The sequence below is a fragment of the Euphorbia lathyris genome, chromosome 1, assembly GCF_963576675.1.
Source record: "Euphorbia lathyris chromosome 1, ddEupLath1.1, whole genome shotgun sequence".
NCBI lineage: Eukaryota > Viridiplantae > Streptophyta > Magnoliopsida > Malpighiales > Euphorbiaceae > Euphorbia > Euphorbia lathyris.
The window spans coordinates 15,596,701-15,621,335 of NC_088910.1; the positions used below are offsets into that span (position 1 = coordinate 15,596,701).

Consider the following 24,635-nt stretch of genomic DNA (forward strand, 5'->3'; position numbering starts at 1 on the left):
GGCCCAAGATGAGGAAAGATGTCGCATATATCATTGAGCGATGTGAGAATCGTCAAGGCTCCAAGGGGCATACCACCAATGCTGGATTACGTATGCACTTACCAATTCCGGAAACTATTTGGGAGGATCTCTCGATGGATTTCGTATTGGGGCTGCCAAGGACCCAATGGGGAATGGATTCGATCTTCGTGGTGGTGGATAGGTTCTCAAAGATGGCTCATTTCATTCCATGTCGGAAGACTAATGACGCCACCGCCATTGCTAAGCTCTTCTTCCGGGAGGTAGTGAGATTACATGGGGTTCCAAAGAGTATAGTGTCGGATCGGGACACGAAGTTTGTTAGCCACTTTTGGCGAACTCTTTGGGCTATTTTGGGAACTACCTTGAAGTTTAGCACCACATCTCACCCCCAAACGGATGGACAAACCGAGGTGGTGAATCGGACTTTGGGAAATCTATTGCAGAGCAAGTGCCGAGATCGGCCCAAGATGTGGGATTATGTGATCGCCCAAGCCGAGTTCGCCTATAACTCAGCCGTAAGTTCAACCACCGGGAAGTCACCCTTCGAAGTGGTGTACACCAAGGCCCCTAACCATTCACTTGATTTGGGGGAGATTCCGAAGGTAGAGGAGAAGAGTGTGGCAGCCCGGAATTTGGCCAATGACTACCACCTAATGCACCAAGAAGTACGGAATAGTATCGAGAAGAAGAATAGTAAGAACAAGGCCAAAGTTGACGAGCACCGAAGAGATGTGCAATTTAAAGTGGGGGATGAAGTAATGGTGTATTTGGGGAAGGAGCGACTCATGCACGCCCCTAGTAGTAAATTGAGGCCGAGGAAGTACGGTCCGTTTCGAATCACCAAGAAGATGAGTGCCAATGCCTACCAACTAACCCTTCCCAACTGGCTTGGGAAGATGTCTTCTTCTTTTAATGTGCAGCACCTTAGCTTGTGGAAGCCGGTGGGAACGTTGCCGACCAAGGTCACCGAGGCGGGACCCGACTCTTTCGAAGAAGGGGAGAATGATGAGGGCATCTTATCCCTAAGCCCGAGTCCGGAACTACTAGAGGCCACCCAGGAGAACCCACTCAAAGAGAGCAAGGAACGACCCAAAATAGAGAACACGCGGGGCGTGTCCAACCTGACGCAAGGCATGGGAATGGTGGTCTTGGACGAAAGACCAGGTCAGTTGGTGACGCGGGGCGCATCCTTTGCCACGCGGGGCGTGATTGGTCACATGAAGCAAGAAAAGTTCCAGGAGGTTAAACACGCAGGGCGCAACCCTTGGACGCCCCGCGTAGATTCCACTCCGCTGGTCTGCCAGTTCCTGGAACCTCATAACGCGGGGCGTGGTCCACAGGACGCCTCACGTGACACCGAGCAACCAAGTCAGGAGCTTTCTAACGCGGGGCGTATTCCGCAGGACGCCTCGCGTACTGAACTCGAGCCAACCTCCTGAAGTCCAGGAGCCTTTTCACGCGGGGCGTAAGATCCGATACGCGGGGCGTATCATGACCTGGAGACTACTTCTCCTCCAAGTTCTTACATTGGGGGACCATTTCTGTGACACCTTATTTACTGTATTGCCACTATGACTTATTTACTAGACTACCATTCTCCCTATTTTACCCTCTTAGCCAAGTGTTAACCAAAACCCTATTCATAGGCTTTTGGGTCTTTCTCTTTGATTTGAGGGATAGTATTTAAACTCCTATATTTTGTAATGTTCTTAACTTTTGAAGAATTAAACTTATAGCCTCCTTGAGAGCTTGGATTTCTATCCTTTGGGTTAACTCAACCTTCAAGTATAGCTTGAGAAGATTGCATTTTTTGTGGATTTAAGATTAAAATCCTCAATCGATTTCACCCGACATCACATAGTTTAATAATTTATAAATATGGATATGAAGTTTATAAAGTTCGCAGTTCAAAAGTATAAAAGTCAAATTTTCAATTAAACGGTACTTATGTTTAATTAATTTGCATAGTCTGATATTATATATGGATTAATTTGTAAAATCAGTCGTTTTTATAACTCTAATTAAATTGTTCTTTTCCATGATAAATAGTCACTCAACAATTATTTGATAAAATATGAGTTTATACACTATACAAACCACAAATCTTTGTTCAAACTTTTAAATCAAATGACTATTTTGTAAATTATTTTTATACTTTTTCCATTAATTTATTATCAAGTGATTGGGTTTTTAGGAAAGCAAGATATAAAAAAGGAAGCATATGTGCACACTTTGAAGTTGATATATAAAAGTAAATAGATGAACCCATTTATTTGGAAAAGTTATTATTGTATAATAGTGGTTTTTTTGGATTATTTGGAAGCTCCTTCAATAATGGTTGAAGTGGATCAAGCATTTACATTTACATATTGCTTTTCGTAGACATGTAAATGAGGCCATATATATAGCCTCGTGTGTGTCTTTAAAAAAAAAAAAATTAAACTCAAACTTTTATCAATTTTTTTTAATTTAAATAAAATTTAAAATAACTTAAAATATATATAAAAAAACTAAAATCATCAAAATATTTTTTAACCTCGAGTCCTCTAAGTCTCCTTATTAACATTCTCTAGTCTCCTTAAACTAAATTCGTCTTTGAAGTTAAGCCTCGTCTGATCAATTGTCTTGGATTTATTACACGACTTTATGCAGAATTTCAGCATGCTCGCTCTCTCAGGAGATTGATCTCCCATCAAACATAGGTGATCGACCACTCTCATGAACTTTATTAAGTTTTCTCTCGTTTTTGCCTTCGAAGACCTCCAATATAAGTTTGGTCTGCGGATTCCAATGGGAAACAATGGACTTTGAGATGTGTACATGGAGTGTTGGTGAGTAAGAACACAAACCCTAGACATCTAGGTCTAGCCCCCAGAACCTCGTTTTATTTATTTTTCGCATGCTTATTGTTTGAAGGGGGCCCAAAATGACAACTTTCATAGCTTTTGGTGGAAAATAATATTCCAATCCAAATGTTGTTATCTGTAGTGTTGATATTCTGGACTGTTAAAGTGGTAACATTTACGGCTTTCTAACCTCCAAGGGGTTGTTTCCAATGTCATTTACACTTTAAATACCCCACCGAGGTTGGAATAACTGACATAAGCATACAATACACGTTCTTGACTTGATATAATATAACAGCGAGTGTGTTGAGAAGGAGAGGACCTCAAAAAAGGGAGATCGAAGCCATCTTTAGTATGGTGGCCGATCGCCCGTGCATCATAGGTGATCGATCATCATGTCTGGATTTCAGCTCTTCAACTTTCAACTCGCATTTAGTTATTCCGTCCACGTATATTAAGTCTGAAATCAGCCTATGTACCACCACACAAGCTAGACGCACATCTGGATGCATTAGGGTTAATACATAATGATAAAAAAGAATCTTAAAAAAGAGCAAGACTTTCAAAACATAAAAAAAAAGGGTTTTTCCAAAATAAAAGGATATATGAATTCTAATGAGTTAACAAATTATTTGATGAAGTGTTGTGATTTAATCGTGTGTTATTTTATTTATTGTTCATTTTGATATTTTTACCAAAATGAATAAAAGATAAAGACACTAGACGATTAGATCCATCATTTTAATCGACATTCGTTAAATCGGGTTAACGACAGATTGATTATTGAAGTTAGTGATCGACTTTTCATAATAAAGTTTAATTAGCTACTTTGAGTATTTTATATTCAAAATAAGTTGATTGACATTTATTATGACACTTCACAGTTAATAAAGGGATATGAATTTCCTCCGCAGTTGCTTCCATTACTGAAGGTTTTTCATGACTGCGAAATTATCTTCCTGCTGAAATAAAAGGATTTCTAACACATTCAATCACGCAAATACATCCCAAATAAGTTTCCAATGCATAAATATACTACTAAATATAACTCTAACCTTAATAAGGCCTTAGATCATTAGAAAACATAAACCCTAAAACCTAAACCCATAAACCCTAACAAGTCCAATAGCCTGCGATTTCATGTTATTACATGCAAGGAAATTAAAACTTACATTTTTTTTTCGATCTTTCATGAAATTGGATGCAAATGTCTGTCCAAAATCACAGCAAAATTGCTCCGCAGTTGTTTGCACAAAATATATTTTGCAGTCAACGATTTGGTGTTAACACAGTAAACCGTAATAACAAATAACAAATAGTAATAACAAACAACAGGTAAATCAAACGCGTTCTAAATATATAAACGAGCCTCTCAATTAGTGCAATTAATAACCCTTATTATTACTTACCGCCCTTGGATTAGTTATGGTCTTGCATTGTGGGTCCATTGATTGATTGATCATATTACAGCTTCTCTTTTTCGTTTTGCATGTTTTCTCTTTTTTGAAAAGAAAAAGTAAAAAAAAGAAAGTTGGGGCTCTTTTTCATACTTGAACATTTTGCAGAGATAAATCCAGAATCCACTATTATGGATAATGGAAGACAGCAAAACTTTGTACCTCAACAATGATAATTTTATTATTTTTTTTATTTCCAAAATTTAAATTTTGATATTTGGGTGTATTTAATAATTAAAAATGATTGGCTGTTGACATTGATAACCTTAATGAATTCAAGTATATTATCATTGCAAAAACCATTACCAATTGTTATCAGAATAATTACTTAATTCATATTTTTAATAATTATAAATCATTGTTCTTATTATTTAAATCTTGAAAAATTATATTTATGTACCACTTTAGTAAAGTGATATTTTTTTCTTTTTTCCACTTCAATTTGTTTTATTTATTTATTACGCTTGAAGGGTATTTCACCTCAAAAAATTAAAATTAATAAAATGATAGTTTCCAATTGGAATGGGCCGTAATAACATAAGGGCCTTTGATGACTACTATTGGGTTTATCAGCTTTATTTAAGCCCATTAAATTTTTAGAATGTTAATGGATCAAATTCATATACAAAAGAATGAGTCTTTTACATTAAAATCATAATTAATTCTACCCAAAAAAATCATAATTAATTATAAAATTATAATTTAACCATATTTATAAAAAATATTTATCAATATCTTATATCTTCTTTATATCATAAAATAAAATATACTTTTATACTTTAATTTATAAACTCTACATCTAAATTCATTCATGAATTTTAAATCTTACAAAATATATATTAAGCTCCTAAACTTCTAACCTTTTTTTTTTTTTTTTTTGAACAATATGAAATTCATTCCTTAAATCGAATCAGCAACAATAGTTTCCTGCAACCAAGCCGGAGCAGAAAAAGAAACAAACTCGCTAGCATTGGACAGGGCATGTCGTGCAACAACATGAGCGCCCCTGTTCGCTAGGCGTGGGGAGAAAGACACTTTATAATCGTGTCGACTACTTAATAAAACCTTACAATCCTGAATAATTGACCCATAAACAGACAAGTCTGGAACAACCGAATTGACACTATTAACCACAATCAAAGAGTCACTTTCAAACAAGACATTAATACAATTAAAATAGACACACCAATGCAATGCCTTACGTAGGGCTAATGCTTCAGCTTCCCTAATATCATCAACAATAGGGATTATGCGACTACGACAAGCCATGAAGGTTCCATCCGAAGATCTAAGTAAAGCTCCCACCCCACTTCGAGCTTCAGCTTTAAAGGTAGCCGCGTCACAATTGCATTTGACGAAGCCTAAAGGGGGGCGAGACCAGCTAATATGTCGTACCTGTGGCATTGTCGTCCACGCCATCTGCTCAAGCCGATGGGCAACAGTGTTAGCATTGGCGTTGGTTTCGATGACGATGGAAGTGGGCAGCCTTCGTTACGCAGCAGGGGGGGCAGTGACTTGTTGGCCCGCCTGAAGATCTAGACTTGGGCGATTCTGTGCAATGCTGACATCGGATTGGGCCACTGAGGGCGTGGACTGGTGATGGGCAGCAACAGGGAGGTTCTTCATCTGGGACTGACGCCAGGCAGCAAGGTAGTTATCCGCAAGAGAGATAGCCGTTTCTGGTAATTGGATTTTGCTCTCCCAGACTATCTGATTCCTTTGATTCCAAATGACCCAAAGCGCCATTGCCACCTTGGTTATGGTTTCCAGATCATTGGACAAGAGTACCTGCAAAATAGAACCCGTTAGATAATCAGGTTGGAATACATCCGTATTGATCCCGGATAGGTTCCAACATTCTTGAGCGTATACACAGTCCACAAAGAGATGATGGTCATGCTCAGTATCAGAATGACAGAAGGGGCAATGCATTGGAATTGACAACCCCCTCCCTGCCAACCTATGTCTAGTGGCCACACAGCCCGAGGCCAACTTCCACACAAACATTCTAACCTTTGGAGGAACATGCATCTTCCAAATTCTACTCCACCCATCATCCCGATTTACATCACCATATCCATCACAAAGCGCTCTATACCCTAAACTTCTAACCTAATTTATAAAATTCAATACTTAAAATATATTAAAAATAAGTAAACTAATACTTAAAATATATTAAAAATAATAATTTACTTAGTTTGACCTAATAATCAAACTAATTCAAATTATTAGATGGCATGATTATACATAATTTTTTAAAACTTTTTCTTTTTAAATTTCCCTAACTTTTCTTTATAGAAATTTCATTTGTAACTTTAAAAAATATTTAGATAGCACATCAAACTCATTTTATCAAAACTTCTTACAGGAAATTTCATTTGTAGCTTTTAAAAAATATTTATATAGCACATCAATTATTCTGTTACTAGATTTTTTTTGGGATAAAGTACAAAAATAGACCTATAGTTTTTAGGGAAGTATCAATTTAGACTACATGTACAAAATACCATCAATATGAGTTTAACGTTTACCATAATAAAAGAAAGAGCAAAGTTCAAGGATTATGGGTGTAATTTACCCCTCATTTTATACAACCAACAATATAAGAGCACATCAAGTAGGCTCAATGGTGGACTTGATTTGGGTGTTACCAAAACAGTCAATTTAAGTACCATTTTTATTCACAAATGATTTCAATGTCAATCAAAAGTTTATAATTTGCATTCTTCTCTTTATTCTGCTCTTCAGCAGAGAGGCTCTATACCCACTAAAATCTACCCAAAAATTAGGAATCTTAAAATGAAATTCCTCTAGATTCTGCTTCAAGATACTTACAGATTCTCTCCATAACCTCTCTACCTTTTGCACTATTCTGTAAGAACCTCTCTGCACATTTTTGTTCTATCTTCTCTGCCATTGATGCCAGTGCCGATAACGGCTTGATCGATATACTCGTCTCCTGTCGACAAAGTGTCCATGTATTGGGATTATCAGGGTGTGGATCGTACCGGATTTTCTCTTCCACTTCTATGAACTTCTGGAGACTGATGTTGCGGCTTCTGATCTGCATTGACCGAGTTTGTGCATCGACTACTGTTGTTTCAACGCAATGGCAGATGTCCTGACCGACTATTTTGCGAACAAACCATGGTCCTGGAGCGTGGACTGTAACGGCGCGTGTGGTGTAAAGCTTCCCGGATTCAGAATCGAGTTTTTGGTTTAATGTGTCGACTTCGAGGATATGGGATAGGACTCGCTTGTTCTCAGGTTCGGTGAATTTGCGCCAAGATGCTGAAGTTACCCTCTCCCATGGATGCTTGTAGACATGCTCTTGCTTAAGTGCTCTCACCATGCTCTTTTAGTAGCTGTTCTTCATTTAGAGAAAGAAATTGGTCAACAACAGGTAATTTCTAACACAACAACAATACGGTTTACAGAGACAACCGGATTGACACGACATGACAAGATTGTCATTTTCTACACAACACGACAGCCCGATTTTGACAGGATTTATCAATTCATTTAAGAAACAAAGGTTCAATGCTGCATAAACAGATTATTGAACAATTCAAATACAACCACCTCGGGATAATCATACCTAGTTTACAAATTCAGGAGAAATTCATGGTCAAATTCTGAATGGTTCCGGTCCATTGAACCTAATCAATGTAAACTCGCCATTTCTAAACCAACATCCATGTATTTGGGATCTTGTATAAATAGCCAATTTACATTAATCCGATCCATTACATCCAAACCACTTTAGAATTCCTCCTTACGGACTAAATTGCATCAAAACAAGCACTACGTATTATAATAACAATTATAAAATCTTCCCATGAATCACTTCTTTATATTAATAATAAGTAGCCTTGTAATTGGGATCCTTATATATAGATTGTGTGTTGAGACTTCCATCGGCCATCAAACTGATAACGAGGGAATTTCTCCCCTATGAGCATTCTGCCAAGTCCTACTTCCGAGAGTATAGCCTAACCCAAGCCAATATTCCTTATCCAATTCCGAATACCATCCCACAAGATTCTGCTATCTATCAAACCTCAACCCTTGTAGGAGGGGCACTATAGGCCCGGCACCCTATAGTACTCCTCCATTATGGATTCATCTAGCCTCTCTTTCAGTAGGAAAGATGCCCGCCCCCTAGTACTGAATGGACTAGCGTGGATTACTTAAGCCAAGTGCCTATTCAATGGCTTAGGAGTAGATAAGATCCTATGCCTAAGTAACCCTTACACCTATGACTTGGGGTTCGGAAGTAACAATCATTGATACGTTCTATTCAACACTCTCTATTGAAGCTTCCCAGTTATGCCAATTCTTGAGGCCCCTTACACTACGCAGATGGCTCCTGCTTATCTAATTCAACCTATGTTGAACGAAAACTTCTCTTCATTAGTGTTTATGTGTTTCATGCCAGTTTCATGCCAGTTTCATTTCTGTTTCCTAGCTATGTTGTTTCCATGTTTTGTGCCAGTTTCTATTTCTGTTTCATTTCCGCTTCCTAGCTATGTTTTTTCTCATAGAAATAGCCGTTCCTGGTGCCAGATCCGATTCTATTTCAGGTAGAGCTCAACAGAATGAATTCTCAATCCAGTCAAAGAATTAAATCAACAAAAAAGGATGCACCTAAAAAATTCAATACAACAATTTTGGAATTCTAAGCAAACGGAACCCACAGTGAACACTCAATAACCCAATTTTCAATTATGCTCAAAAAAATCAATCACAAGAACACAATTACAACCACTAATCAAACCCTAAGCATGATCACAAGCATACTTACCTAATATATAAACGCTTAATTGAATAAGAAACCTGTATTTATGGATTGATCTATCATTTCTTAAGAAATTATCATAACGAAATTAAAGGAGAAAAAAAATCCCCAAATGAGAAATGACATCAAAGAATCGAATTGCAGGTAGAACTATTTACCTTTTGAAAAAGAAACAAAGGGGAGAAGACGCTGAAGGCCGGAAAGAGAGATCTTCAGATGAGACGGCGAGGAAAGATGCCAAAATGGAAGTTTTGATTAAGGAGAAGCGGTGCAGGTGTGTCCGAGGAGTACGTGCACCACACGATAATGGATACTATCTTTTTGGGGGTGATGTGCTTCTAAGACAATATTGCCCCTGCTCTGTGAAAATTAAATAAAAAATTCATTAATGTAATATAATTTCACCCCTTTTACAACCGACCTAAACCAACAAATGATGTAATTATAAGATTAGTTTAAAAAAAAAATGTGTGCAAATAGTAGAAAAAACAAAATAAGCATAGTTTAATCCTGAAATAATAATATGGTAATATCATATGTAAAAAAAAAAAAAAATTAAAAGTCAAATGAAATAAAATCATTTTCTCATATTAATTTGAAAGGTTAATTAATTCATATAGTAGAAAATGATCGGAGATAATCACTACAGATATTCAATAAGTAAGCCAAGTTGATTCATTAGAACTGTCACACTGAAATATACAGCTTGTATTTTATATATGTCAAATCCTAGTAATAAAGGATAGATTCTAATTTACGTCCTTACACGTGTTCCTAGCATCAACTAGAGCATATAAATAGACTCATCCCTTAACTCCCCCGATATCTTATTAATAGAATAAGATGGCTGCAGATGTGAGGTATCTCAATACTAAACCCTAGAATTTTCTTATTTTTCATCTTCATCCTCCTCAAACTCCACTAATTTAGACAACATAGTGAGGTCGTTGGCTTTCAACCCATCCTTTGATTCATTTTATGTCTTTTTGCAAGAGATTATAGTCTTAAAAAGATACCCCCAAGAGGTTATCCTCAAAATTTCCCATGTCAAATTGTTGTGGTGAGTGTGGACTAAACTTCACATCTATGCCTCATAACTAAATTTGAAAGGTCAAGTCAACTCTTTTGTTACTGTCACCCTTAAAAATAGCATTCCCCTAGATTAAAATTTTTTTTTTTAACTAAAGCCTAAATCACTGCCAGATGTTAGTGCAAATCTCCCTGCCTTACAAGCCATAACAAAGGAGTTAAATCAATGTATAAATTTAGGCTCTATAGAATGGAGAAAGTTCATCGACGGTCTCACTCAGCAGTCGATCTACACTATAAAAATAGTCTAAGAAAGAATGAATAAGATAAACCAAGAGCATGTTGTCGAGATAAAATGCCTTCAGAAACAGCTCCAAGCGGTGGAAGTAAGGATCAACTATTTTAACGAGTAGAGCTTTGTAGCTTATTCTACCTGACATCACATCATTTGGAGTTGCCTGAGGTTTCACAATCCTCCAAGCATGTAGACTCAAGAGGGAGATTGATGAAACGAAAGTGCAGACTAGGCAAGCGCAAAGGTGATCTCTCTAAATCACCCACTTTGCCCTTAATCGAAAGTCGTTAGAAAGACTCCATCCAAGTGAAACAGTTACCCCATAGAAACCATGTCGAGGGATATCATCATTCGTTCGAGACAAGAGATGGAATAACCTCACGAATATGGGTAAGGTCCAATGGGGTGTGTCTTCCAGTGAATAAGTCACTAAAGTACTGAACCAATATCATCCGATGAGTGAGAGACAACCCAATTAATCAACAAACAATTGATTACGACCTGCAATGTTTTGGCCGAGACCACGTGGAAAAAAGTAGTGTTTCTGTCCTTTTCCTTAAGCCATTTTAATTATGCTTTTCTCCCACATAAAAGTCTCTTTCCGGAGTAGCTGGAGGTCGAGAATTTCGTGATCTTAAAGGTCATTTTGGTGCCTATCATTTACAAAACCAAAGCTGTAAATTTTAGATTGAATCTAGGAGAGACTTAGAGTTAGCAGTTTGATATTGTGATCAACATGCCCAAAGATAGTTCTATTCCATTCCTAGAGTATAGGATGAAGACAAAGCCCTAATAACTGTGTATGAGGGAGCGAAATATGCGAATTCTACCACTATGTTGCAACTAACTCGTGAAGATCTATGTGAGATAGCCACATTAAAAAAAAAAACTAAATCTGGAGACCCGCTAATCCCCAACTGAACAATAAAAGAGTAATAGAAATTTATAGACCTTAAAAGTTTAAACTCTCAAAAACATAAACAAATATAATAGTTCAAACACCACTATATTTCCCAGTAACGGTACCAGAAAATGATGCGTGATTTTAACACATGGTAATGTTTCTATTATACACAGGTCATCAATTACAGTATAAAATGGAAGTTCAAGTATCGATCCATAGTAAAATCTAGGTTAAGTATATTATACTTGTTCAAGTGTAAGAGAGTAAGGTAACTACTGAGGGTTTGTAAACATTTTGAGTAATAAATAGGAATATAAAGGAAATAAGTAAAATCATAAAAGGTCACATGGACTAAGCTTTGGTTAGGCAGACACAAGGTAAACTATAATCAGATGGGTATAAAATCCCAAACTAGACATTCATAGGATATTCTTTCCACATCTCTATGGTTAAAGAAATGAAATCAAACAATCAAAACTATACCTCTCTATATATTTCAATCACGATTTCTAGAATTAGCACAATGAATTATATATCCATAATTTCTTATCAAATATATTGTCTATTTAATGTTTAAGTTAATATCTTTATTCAACTCAACACTAAACATCTCAGATCTTACTTTAGATCAATTATCCTTTTCCCAAAGTAATAATCGAAAAGCACAGTGTTATGGACATTAACACATACTATAAGCACATGTCTAAGAATGCTAAATAAATTAATACCAAGCATACGAGTCTTACCCAACTCTACTTTTTTTACACTTATTCTATGATGGATGATCTACTAACTCTTTATCATAGCTAGATTAAGAAAAAGAAGTCGAATACATAAGCCCATAATAATAGAAATAAAGATAGAAAGGAGCTAAAAACTCTCTTATTCAATAATGGCTGAAACGTATTGATAAAAGTGACCTAAAAGTGATCTCAAAGAGTTGCCTAAAAGGAAAAAACGTTATCCTTATATAGGCTTCTAAAAAGGAAACTTAACCCTAAAGTAATTGGCATAGCCTTAGATCCAATAATTAGCATAACCCTAGATCCATAATCTCTCATCAAATTTATTGTTTATTAGCATTTAAGATATCTCTATTCCACTCAACACTAAACATCTCAAATCTTACTCTAGATCAATTATCTTTTTCTCAAAGCAATAATTGAAAAGCACACATTGTTATAGCCATTTACACAAACAATAAGCACATATGTAAGAATATTAAGTAAATTAATACCAAACAGATGAGTCCTACCAAGATCTTCCTTTCTGACACTTATTCCATAATGGATCATCTACTAACTCTTTATAATAGCGAGATTAAGAAGAAGAAGTTAGATGCACAAACCCATAACAAAAGAAATAAAGATAGAAAGAAGCTAAAATGTCTCTTATTCAACAATAGTGGAAATGTATTGATAGAAGTGACCTAAAAGTGATCTCAAATGGATTCCTAAAAGGATAAAAGCGTTATCTTTACATAGGCCTCTAAAAAGGAAACTTAACCCTAAAGTAAAGGTGGAAAAATACCAAAATATCCAAAAGCAAAAAAGATAAAGCCAAAAAAGTACAAAAGTAATAAGTGGCAGTCCTAAAAGACGTCACTAAGCTTATTTTTCCTTGCCCCTCCTTGTGTTTCTTGTTGCCCAAGTTTTCCTTTGCTCCAAAAACGCTGTTTTGTTGTCCAAAATTGTAGAGACTATTAATTGGGCCTGAGAAGAAATAATAATCATAATAAACCCACTTTTAAAGCCCAAATGCTATGAATTAAATAATTAACACAGCCCTAGACGATAATAAATTAGCATATACTACATCATATCAAAATCCCCTACACTTAAGCAATGTTTGCCCTCAAGTATTGAAGTTACCCAATCGAAGAAATCAAGTCAAAGCATAGTCATGGATCCACACAATGTCTTACTCAAACTCCTCGAATAATAAAAAAACTACGGCATATAGCAAGAATGAATATTTAATTTAGAAAATCAACAAGGATCACTAAGATTCAAAAATTTCTTACTTTCACAACTTCCCAAAATTTTCTAATGAAACTGATTCATAGAAACAAACTCTGAATCGGCCTACTTGCGTAAGTGTTTGCTCATTCATATAAGTGTTTTGAGGTTGGTGTTTGTCACTCCTCAGCCTAAAACTAGACTATCTATACTATAAGCTTGCATAAGTGTCTAAAATAAACTGCTTATCCAAGTATTCCAATCAATCACAACGTCTTTCTTCACGGATGTAACGGGGTTACGGTGTAGGTATGAAAGATGTTTAAGATTCAAAAACACTGCTGGTACTATTAATTTATTTAACATATACTTTACACAACAAAGCCAAATTTGAAGATTAAGGGCACATGCTTTAGTGCACAATATGCTTATAATAATGTTAAATAACAGACTTAGTTTCTCAGCACAAGGCATAATCAGATATTTGAAAAACAAAAGTATTCTTATGCTAAGATAGAAAAACTCAAATTAGTGAGTATTTTTATTTTCTAACATTATACTTATTTTTTTTCCTTTTCTTTTATTAACACTTTGGATTTGGAGTCACGGTTAGGTATAATCGTGCTTTGATTACAAGCACATACTAGTCTACTCAATTAAATAGAACTATCTACACAGCAATGTTTAAAGGATGGTTTATGGAAGTTCAATGTGAAGATTGGCTAAAGATAGAACAATTTAGTGACTGGCTAATGAATTATGTTGTAACAAGGTTGTAAAATGTCTCATTAAAGATAACTAACAATTCTACTAGGTGGCTCATTTAAGCTATGTGTTTATACCTAATGCCTCTATCATGTCAATTTTCCAACCGAGAATTGCAATCTTAGAAAGGCACATGTAAAAGTTCTAGAGAAATAAAACTAGAATGGCCCTCTCAAAAGGAATCTGTATGCAATGTACAACTCAAATCTCACTTAATATGTTATTATTATACTGACTGGAAGCTGGAGAAAGCATTTGAAAGTAAGAGATATTTAACAATCAAAAGATGCAACCCACTGGCTATTCTTTTTCATTAATCATTTTTTTTCTTAGATGACGATATGCTTAAGAGTCTATTTATCAACAAAATGAAAGTCCCAGAATTGCACATCCTCAAATCCAAACAATTAAGTTCCAACAAACTATTAGGCGAAGCAATCTAAGATAACATAGCAGATAAGCATAGAGCAACGATATAGTGATAGTTCAAGCTTTGATGGCATTTACAAAATTTATAAAATAGAGTGTTGTTTTAGTTATCTCCCCCTATACTTATTTCATTCATTGCCCTCAATGAATTACTTATGAAGGAGTTTGGAAAATTAAAGTTCGAGCATAGGTCAACTTACTAAACTTCTAAAGAAAAATTTAGATTAAGGTTTAGAAGCATACTAGGCTTGGGGTATATTTTAATCAGCTTTAGAAATTAATACATCCCTTTTTGATTGGGTGGATGAATTTACGGTTTCGAGTTTTTAGGGGGTATTCTTGTAAAATGAGAAACAAGGAATTCATAAAATTATAGTAAATAATAATAAAAAAAAACAAAAAAAAAATACTTCATATCACATTGTGCTCATAGTGGTGGTAGAAAAGCCTGGAACTCTTCGTCCACCTCCTCGTTAGAATGGTGTTTGATAGCGTTAGCGCCTGGGTAGAGCTCTACGACGAAATATATTATGATAAGTGCGTTACGACTATGGATGTGATCTTCCTAAATGCTTTATCTCTACTAGACGCCACTACTTAGGGGCAAGTGTACCCCGTCGTATCAAGTAATAATCCGGTTAAGACCGGGTATCGAATCCACGGGATTTATAACTACAAGTATTAGACTCGGTTTTATATGTTATCTAAGCGGTGAATACTTTGAGTTGATTCGGGGAACAACTACAAACTACTCCTAACTACGGGTGAGACAAATTTATATAACAAAAACTCTACGAAATGATACGGATGGCGATGAGTTATAAATATGACAAACAATGACTCCCAAAATATATACGGTTGATGATTTACTCTTGCAATGATGACTACGTGTAGTGTGACCGACCCATGAAGTACTTAGACTACGTGGTTCCTAGTCAAGGCGTGTCTAATGCTCGGGATCAGAAATTAGGACCCGTAAGTTCCGTGGTTTGTCAATTCCTACGGTTTCTGGAGCGTCATTTCCGGTAAGGCAACACCTATATGAATCCCTAAAGATAGCCCGAATGGCGTCGGAAATCGCGTTCCCCTACACAATAATCAATTACGAGTATCAAAACAAGTAACAAACATCAACACATATATAGAAAAAGAGATTATGAATCATAAATTATAAATATGGAGAATGTAAATATGGAATACAACCAAGCCTAGTACATAGGAAGAGTACAAGCTAATTAGCAAGTGAAAAGGGAAGAATCCACCCTCGGAACTAGCTAACCGGACTCAAGACCGTCTCTAAAGACTTGGAGGTGCAGCTTTCGAGCTTGGTGAACGGAGATGGAACGGAACTTTGACGGAATGCCGGAATCAACGAACAAGCTCTCAAGATGATAAAGTTTTGCTATGTAAAATAAAATTTAAAACTATGAAACAAGAACTTAATCTATAGCAAGAATTTGTATATATCCAAAAAAAAGGCTTCCTAAATGAGTGCTAGTCACTCCTATTTATACACATCAAGCAAGGGGTAGAATTGTAATTTCACAAGATACAAGCATGGAGGAACATGATTTTCTGCAGATTTCCCATGACACGCCTCGCGTATGGTGGAGTACGCCCCGCGTATTTGCCCATTCCGTCAGAAATCTCCTGCATGTGGACCAAATCCAGATCTTGTTGTCTCAACCACGCCCCGCGTAGACTGGGGTACACCTCGCGTGGTTGAGCTTTTGAGATTTTATTGCTTGAATTAGGTCTTTTACGTCTCGCGTGGCCTGGGGGACGCCTCGCGTATATGAGTTCCTGGAATTTTATCTTGAAGAACTTCCCATACACGCCCCGCATATATGGTTGTACGCCCCGCGTATTTGTCAGTTGACTTTAGAAGATCCTGCAGTCTGACATTCATGATTGAGACATTATTGCTGATCATTGCTCATACGCCCCGCGTGGAAGGTGGGACGCCCCGCGTGGCAGTGGTTAGATCCCACGTGGTGCCTGCGGATTGAGCAATCATTTCTGACAATGTGTTCCACGCCCCACGTGGAGGGTGATACGCCCCGCTTATGTCGGTGGAGTTTTGCTCCTTGCTCGTACCTGAAATACAATTCTCGAGAGCCGAGTTAGCTTGACGTTTTATTTTCTAAATTTACTTAAAATAAAGACAATTAACTGAAAGTGCGGAATTTATTTTTATTTCGTTATTTTATTAAAACATTCTATTTTTGCAATTAAACTTATTTATTTCATCTAAAATTAAACCGTAAATCACGCTAAAAGATAGGGACGAAACGCCCCTATCAGTGTTCTAGAAGATCCAAATCTGGTTGTGCAGATTGGTTTTAACATGTACCTCTGTGTTGGTTGCCTGATTCAAGTCTTTCTGTGATCATTGTTCATGACGAACAACCCTACTCCTCCTTCTACACCCTTGTTTAATCTCAAGATTAAGAAGGAACTCCGGAGGACTTGTCCTTCGCACATACTTGAAAAAGAAAACCAGAATAGTATCTGCGCAACCTAAATGCACAAGTTAAACTCTAAAAAACATAAAAATATATAATAGTTCAAACACCGAATTATTTCCCCAGGACATTGATCCGTGATTTTATGATAGGGTAATATTCCTATTACACATAGATCATCAAGTACAGTATAAAATGGAATTCCAAGAGTATTGATCCAGAGGGAAATATAGGTTAAGTATATTATACTTTTTTAGGCCTAAGCGAGTAAAGTAACCAAGGGGGCTTTGTAAAGATTTTGAGTAACAAGTAGGAATATAAAGGAAATAAGTAAAACGCACAAGCATAAAACACAGATCTTAAGATATGTGTCAACTAAAATCAGAAAAGGACATATGGACTAAGCTTCAGCCAGGCAGAGCACAGGGTAAACTGTAATTAGCTCGGTATAAAAGCACAAATAAACAATTCATAAGATATTCTTCCCACACCTCTATGGTCAAAGAAATGAAATCCAACAATCAAACCCATATCTTTATGCATTTCAATCAATGATTTCCAGAATTAGCACAGTGAATAATAGATCCATAATTTCTTATCAAATCTATTATTTATTTAACGTTTAAGTTAATATCTCTATTCAACTCAACACTAAACATCTTAGCTCTTACTCTAGATCAATTATCATTTTCTCAAAGCAATAATCGAAAAGCCCAGGGTTATGGCCATTAACACAGACTATAAGCACAAATCTAAACAAATTAATATTAAACAGACGAGTCTCACCCCAGCTCTACCTTTGCCTCTACTACACACGCAATCAACCCTGAGTTATGGATACTGGTGCAATTAATAACTTGATCTCAAACATAGAAAATCTTGCTCTGCATTTAGAGATCAAGGTCTCGAAGAAGTTATGATAATATCCGCCATGAAACGTGAAGGATTAAGTTGGAGATATTCCCTAATGAGGAGGGCTTGAAGGGAGAAAAGGCCCGCCTCCAAGATATATATATAGCGTACAGATAAAGATACGGTGTCGTCTTGAGCTTTCTTTCTTGCGATCCGCCACACAGCCCATAACAAGAATACGATGTCGTCTCGTAGAACTCCACTTATGATCCGCCATAGTTGGAAATACGGTATCGTGCCAGGGAGTCTTACAAAGATCCGCCCAAGAAGGGCAAAAAGGGATTCGCCTCATATGGCAATCCGCCTCTAGAAGAAACAGATGATTACACGGCGTAACTCACTATCATTTAACTAGCATTAATGATAGCTCGGAACCTGCCAAAGCCCGAAGGTTAGAGGATGGAGTTAAACTACATTGAAAGAGCATTACTCTTCATTAAAGGGACATTAAAGAGAATGTTATTACAGTTATTACTTAAACCTGTATAAATACCCTTGTAATATGACAACAAAGGTACACTTACACACTCTTCTTAGCTTTGCTTTGTCATTACTGTTTATTCTCTTAAGAAGTTTACTGACTTAGGCATCGGAGTGCCCCCGGCCGATCCCAACGGCGCCTCACAGGGACGCTTTACGGTGTTGCTAAATCTACACAATATCAAGTTACTATCGGTAATGGTTCTAAACTTCGTATTCATTCTGTTGGTTCCTTCAATTGTCATTTAAACAGTAGAAGTCTTAAACTCAAGGATGTCTTGTTTGTTTCCTTCACTTTTCTAAATTTAATTTATGTTAGATCTCTGACTGCTTCTAACAATATTTCGATGAGAATTTTTTCCTAATCTTTTTTTTATGAAGGATTTGGCAACGAACGAAATCATTCTCAAGAGACAAAGTAAATATGACCTTTATTATCTTCCAGTTTCGTCATCAGTTTCACTTCAATAAACTTTATTGTGCTCTCTACATAGTATATATGCTCGTTCAGGCCATGCAGTAACTCCAGTTGTCAAAAAATTAGTTTCATCTAATGTTAATTTAGCTTCTGATAGTAAAAAACAATCGCATTGTGAACCTTGTTCATATGTTCTACTAAAATTAAATCAAATCTCACAATGGTTATTCTTAATATGTGCTTTTTTATTTTTTATTTTGTTCACTAAGGATCTACTTCTTTCTTTATTTCCTCATGAAATTTATCCTTTTTTTTTTCAAATTTCAATCCCTCAAATATTTAATTAGGAGATAAATCAACTGAAAGCATAACTAGTTAATTTAAAAAAAAAAAAGAAAAAAAAACAAACTATTTATCCCTTGAAATTAAAGTGAATAAAATATTTTACCGTACAAAATTTGGGTCATATCTTCACCCCTTATAAACTAAAATGGCAAATATATAGACCCGATAATAACATATTAGAATCAGTTAATTAGCATCCCCGAGTTAAATAAAACCTAGCTTAATCATCTCACCTTAACAATGATTAACAATTAAGCAAAATTATAACAAAATTAACCAAAAAAAATAATTAAAAAAAGGCCTTCTTCAACCTTATCAAAGCAAGGCCTATACCTCATCCTTTAGGGTTTTTCAATCAACTAATTAATATTCATTCCCTCCCTAATTTGAGATTAACCTCCTTAATTAGTGTTCATTCCACATTGTGAAAACCCCAGGATTTGATTCCCCAGACCAGCTTCCATATCCACCAGAAGGCATATCATAATCAACCTTAACTAGGGCAAGTTCTTCAGCTGGTCCAACCGGATTAGACCCGCTCGAATTTGAACCCATACCCAGCCCGTTACCCATATACCCGCCGCTATAACTCCCACTTGAACTCCCATGATTCTCCATTGATGACCCCATATTGAATAACCCGTGGATCAAACCCGGATTCGCCTGCACATAACTGTTATAAAACTGAGGATTCGTCGTGTTTTGTAAGAAATTATTCGTCGCTGATTGGTTATGCAAATGAAGCTGTGTCTGTAAGTAGTTATGGTGAAAAGAAGCAGCAGAAGCAGCATCTTGTGTGTACTGAGACATGTCTTGATCATGAAGAGTTAGGAGAGGTTGAGGTTGTTGCGGTTGAGGTTGTTGTTCGAATGGGATTAGGGCATAAGGTTGTGACAGTCTGTGGTGGTTAGAAGTGCTTGAAGTTCCGTAGGTAAAACCCGAACCCAGAGCTATCATTTCTTCTCTTTTTCGCGACAGTTCGATGGCCTGAGCTTCTTTGAGACGCTTTGCTGCTCCTCCGCCAATGGGTAAAGTGTTGCTTTCGAGTATGCTTTTTACGTCGTAACGAGTCATGTCGAAATTTGTTACGGCGTTTAGTCCTCGGAATTTTATTGCTGCTATGTCGTATGCTTCAGCTGCCTCCTCTTCTGTACCTATATAATAAAAAAAATTCTATTATGATCTCGGTCTATTTAACGATAAATAACATAAGAGAAATTATAGTATATGCAAGGTATATCACATTACCTATACGTTGAGGTAATAATTTGATGCTATATGATATAAGTTAGGGAATTTTTAGGGTATAGAATTTATATTCTAGGGCTTAAAATTTTATATAATTACTTCACTAAAAATATATAGTTAATTAATATCAAATTATTAGTATGACACACAGATGACATTGTAAGTCAGATGTAAAGTAAAATCTCTCATATAATCATCCGTGTATCCGATTAATAATTTAATGACATACAGATGACATTGTGAGTCAGATGTAAAGTAAAATCTTTCATATAATAATTGTACGTTTTTTTTCATCCTCCGATTAATAATTTGATGCCATACATATATATTTATATATATATATATATAGTAATATATCTCCTACCAATCATTTACAATTGAAGTGGTATACATCTCTTTTTTTATTGGTGGATTCTTTTATTATGATCTCGGTTAGGATAAAAGAAATTAGGATGTACTATTGTTTATTTTTTAGGATCTAGAATTTATATTTAAGAATTTATTTATATAAATAATTAACTATAAAATATGTAGTTAATTAACTACACATTGCTAATATTTTATTGGTTGAGATGTAATGTGATATCAAATTATTGGTCGGATGTACGGATGACACGATGTGTGGGGCATATAGTAAAATCTCTGAAATGATAATTATATTGTGTTGTGTGAGTTCTATTTTTCGAGAGATTTGACTATAGTCTTGACATTCCACGTAATCCTATGCCGAGTTTATATTATGATGTCGAGTTCATCTCAACCAATAAAATATCAATACAATTAATTAATTACATATTTTTTATTTAAATATTTATATAAAATTCTAGATTCTAAGTTATACACTATAACATATGTCGTGACATGAAATTATTAGTCTCGTGCATGGATCACGTGTTGTGCAAAACATATACTAAAATTTCTACTATTTTTCAAGAGAAAGTTGTTTGATTTATCTGGTTTTATAACCATAACTAATATTAATGTATTTTGCAGTTCAAAATATATAAATTTATAAATTATTATCAGAAAATAAGTTAAAAGATAATGCTTATAATAATGTTAATCTTGCATAGAGAGAGTAAAAACATAAAAAGAAAGAAAAAAGAAAAAAACTTACTAAAAGTCCCCAGATAAAGATCCTTGTTTCCTGCAACTCTACCAATTCTTGCTTGCCATCTTCCATGCTGGTGATGCCTAGTGAAGGATTTTATATTCCTTTAGACATAAAAAGGGTAAAACTGGTATAATAAAAAGAATATTATGTCTAGCTGAATAAAGGAATTTTACTATTCTCCCGGAATAATACATCTTACCAGTGAAAATCGTTTTGCATACCACTACACGAGAGATAAATTAGTGTAAAAAATGTATACACGTGACATTAATTGATTTATTACCTTGTAACTCCTCGATACATGGATGCACCCCTCGAGAAGCCGCTACTCTTCCTGTCATTTATAAGCAAGAACAACAACATAAGATATAAATTATAAACGTATCGGATGACATGGTGTGTTGGACGCACTATAAATTATCCGGTTTACGGGTAATATTTTGTGATTTACCTTCTAATGGAGGCCACAAACTCCTGTCTTGTCATATGCTTCATATCCTCAACTTCTTTCTCGTAGTTACTAATCTAAAATGTCCCAAATTAAGAAAGAAGGTAATGTCATTTGAATTAGAACACAATGGCTACCTTCTACTTTAAAACAAGAATTTTTTTGAGTAACGGCTGGTATCAGATGGGAGGGCAGCCGGACATCCCAACTGGGTTGGCACCCCGACTTTAGAACAAGAAATTACTCACTGGAAAATTAGTAGTTGTAGATGTTCCCCAGTACTTCAATGCAGCCATATCATAAGCCCTAGCAGCTTTTTCCTCTTTGTCATAACCTCCTAAATAGACTGCAACAATACTAACCGTGTCAAAATGGGTTATCGCTTCATAATCATGTTATGTAATATATAAAATCCGCATGATCATACTGATTGAAATGACACAAAATACTATAATCGTCTTATACGGAGTCATATCAAGCTAGTTGTTTTCTTAAAAACGTGTTATCGTGTCAGAAATTGAATGCAAATATAAATTCATATGGATTTTTTTTACCTTGTCTTCCTTTTCTAGATTGACCTTCTCTTCTACAGCTATTATCCCAGAGATGAGCTTCATACCGTCCCGTCCATCGATGTCTACAAGTACAAAATCACTCTTAGAAATAATAATAAAAGTTATTCTTCAGGCTTATCAAATGGTCAAGATTCAAATAATGAAAACTACATTCATTATTGGAATTCCGATCATATAATGATAAGATAAGTCTATGTTATACACGCTTAAAACCAGAGAGTTATTTAAGCGAGATGAAGATAAGTCTATGTAAAGAGAAATGAAGACTCAACCTTGTTACACCACGATAAATGGAAGTTCTTTGCCCGAAAGTATCCAATGTCCGTCTAGGAGGGGCGGTTTCAACGGTGTTCGAGCTGTTCTCGCCACTAGTTTCACAAGTAGAAGCCTTGCCGCCGCTAGCACTGCCCATGGACAGTGTCAAAGACTGCAAATTGTTAGGATTTTCTCTGAACTCATAGTTAGTAGAGCCAGCAGCAGCAGCTGCAACAACAGTTTCTTGCACAGGGACAAGACTAGTGTTAGAGAACAAATAGTCCCCATCATTCCCCTGAATTTCATTGAATGCTACAAGATCTGATTGATTCTCTGATTTGCTCACACCAAGAAAGTCTGCAACTTTTGGCACTTCATTGCTTCCTTGAGCATTTAGAAGACTCCACTCTGCAAAAACAAAAACAAAAAACTTTTTTTTGTAACCCTTCAAATTGCACCATTTTAACAACGCCCAGATGAAAGTGTCACAAGAGTCGTTTTCTTACCGCTGAGCGGAAAAAGAGATATACCTTGGGTTTGGAACGGGTTTTCCATGGATTCAGAGACTAGGCCTAGAGAAAAGTGCTGAGGATGAGAAGTGTGTAAATGGGTTTGAAGAGAAGGATGAGTAGGAGAAAGAGGAAATGAAAGCCAGTTATTTGAATTCATTTCAGATCAAATCTTCTTCTTGAAAGTGAAATTAAGGATTGAAAAGTTGAAGGTTTGAACCAGACCTAAACTCTTTTCAATCTCTGTCTGTCTTTTTCTCTGTGTTTTTCTGAGTTTTTGACCTAAAGAAAGACAGTGGAAGAAAACATGGAGGGAGAGGAGGAGACGCTGGCTGAAGAAAAGAGAGAATTTTCAGAAATAGATATCAAACATTTAAATATCAATCAAACCCTTTCTTCTTCTTCTTTCTTTTATAAAAAATTAAAAATTAATAAACATCTGCACCATTTTCCAACGCTTGAAAACTAAGTTATCATCATACAATAATAATAAGGGAAAAAATAAGAAAACATCTTCAAACTCTTTAATTTCTTATTTTTATTGATTCATACTGTAATTTTTCAATTTAACATAAGAATCAATTTACTAGATTAATTAGTTATGGAATTAAATTTAGTTAAAAGAGTAGTATTATTATTTAGTTCATATTAAATTCAGTTTTTTTTTTAGGGTTTGAAGAATTTCTCTAAAATTATCAACCATATTAAAAATCTCCATTAAAATGGTTAAAAATACAAATTTCAAATTCAATTAAATTAATATTATTCTATTAAGCAATGATTCGTGGGTATCTGATATTACCCGACCCTAAATCCTGTATAAAAGGCATGGGACAGGTATGAGATCAAAACTATTACTCGTAACGGGTATGAGATGGGTATGGAAATACCCTCAGGGTACCCGGTACCTGTTACCTATCATAACTTTTATATATTAAAAAATATTATTGTCTTTTAAATGTAAGATGTGGGATTAAACCTCAATCTTTTGTTCTCCGTCCATTGAGTGATACCATTAAACTATTTTATTCTTAATGATTAAAGTTCAATTTTTAGATGGATGATTTATTAAATATATACTTTGTTATATTTGTAGTATTTTTTATTATATGTAATGATTCTTAATAGGTAAGGGTATCCGTGGGTACCCACGAATTAAATGGGACGGGTATGAGATGAAAAAGTATGCACGTTAGGATAATGGAATAGGTACGAGCAATTAAAAAAATAAGCAAGTAAGAGTTTGAGATTGATACTACCCGTATATACTCTATATGTTGTCATCCTTAATCGTGTCTTCAGTTTTATGTTTGAAAATGACTTTTTTTTTTCATTGCGGATTAATACGTACAATTATAATTGAA

At 35.5% G+C, this 24,635-nt stretch overlaps 2 protein-coding genes across 4 annotated transcripts; both read right to left on the bottom strand.

Annotated features, from left to right (window-relative positions):
- Positions 1 to 5,215: 5,215 nt before the first annotated feature.
- Positions 5,216 to 9,437, bottom strand: LOC136222750 (uncharacterized). Of its 3 annotated transcripts, XM_066010491.1 has the most exons (3): positions 9,281 to 9,437; positions 7,160 to 7,689; positions 5,216 to 6,112 (listed from the first exon to the last, which is right to left on the bottom strand). In XM_066010491.1, exons 2-3 carry the CDS (start codon positions 7,674 to 7,676, stop codon positions 6,096 to 6,098), a joined length of 534 nt encoding a protein of 177 aa, XP_065866563.1. In that variant the 5' UTR covers positions 7,677 to 7,689; positions 9,281 to 9,437; the 3' UTR covers positions 5,216 to 6,095. The 3 variants fall into 3 exon arrangements, with proteins under 3 accessions (XP_065866563.1, XP_065866558.1, XP_065866557.1); XM_066010486.1 differs by lacking the exon at positions 5,216 to 6,112 and having other exon boundaries at positions 6,840 to 7,694; positions 9,281 to 9,433; XM_066010485.1 differs by lacking the exon at positions 5,216 to 6,112 and having other exon boundaries at positions 6,878 to 7,689.
- A 9,996-nt stretch (positions 9,438 to 19,433) lies between these two features.
- LOC136222768 (AP2-like ethylene-responsive transcription factor PLT2) lies at positions 19,434 to 23,595 on the bottom strand. The gene is made up of 8 exons (XM_066010496.1): positions 23,293 to 23,595; positions 22,780 to 23,170; positions 22,487 to 22,569; positions 22,181 to 22,278; positions 21,936 to 22,009; positions 21,768 to 21,818; positions 21,488 to 21,564; positions 19,434 to 20,276 (listed from the first exon to the last, which is right to left on the bottom strand). The coding sequence occupies exons 1-8, from the start codon at positions 23,429 to 23,431 to the stop codon at positions 19,528 to 19,530; spliced, it is 1,662 nt and encodes a 553-aa protein (XP_065866568.1). The 5' UTR covers positions 23,432 to 23,595; the 3' UTR covers positions 19,434 to 19,527.
- Between the last annotated feature and the right edge of the window lie 1,040 nt (positions 23,596 to 24,635).

Bases quoted from the DNA above. Each gene is read 5' to 3' on its own strand.
- LOC136222750 (XM_066010486.1), bottom strand. From the start codon at position 7,676: ATGGTGAGAGCACTTAAGCAAGAGCATGTCTACAAGCATCCATGGGAG.
- LOC136222768 (XM_066010496.1), bottom strand. From the start codon at position 23,431: ATGAATTCAAATAACTGGCTTTCATTTCCTCTTTCTCCTACTCATCCT. The intron at 22,279-22,486 runs GTAAAAAAAATC...GTATTGTTGCAG, and splicing joins ATCTAGAAAAGGAAGACAAG to TCTATTTAGGAGGTTATGAC. The intron at 21,819-21,935 runs GTAAATCACAAA...TATAAATGACAG, and splicing joins TTTGTGGCCTCCATTAGAAG to GAAGAGTAGCGGCTTCTCGA.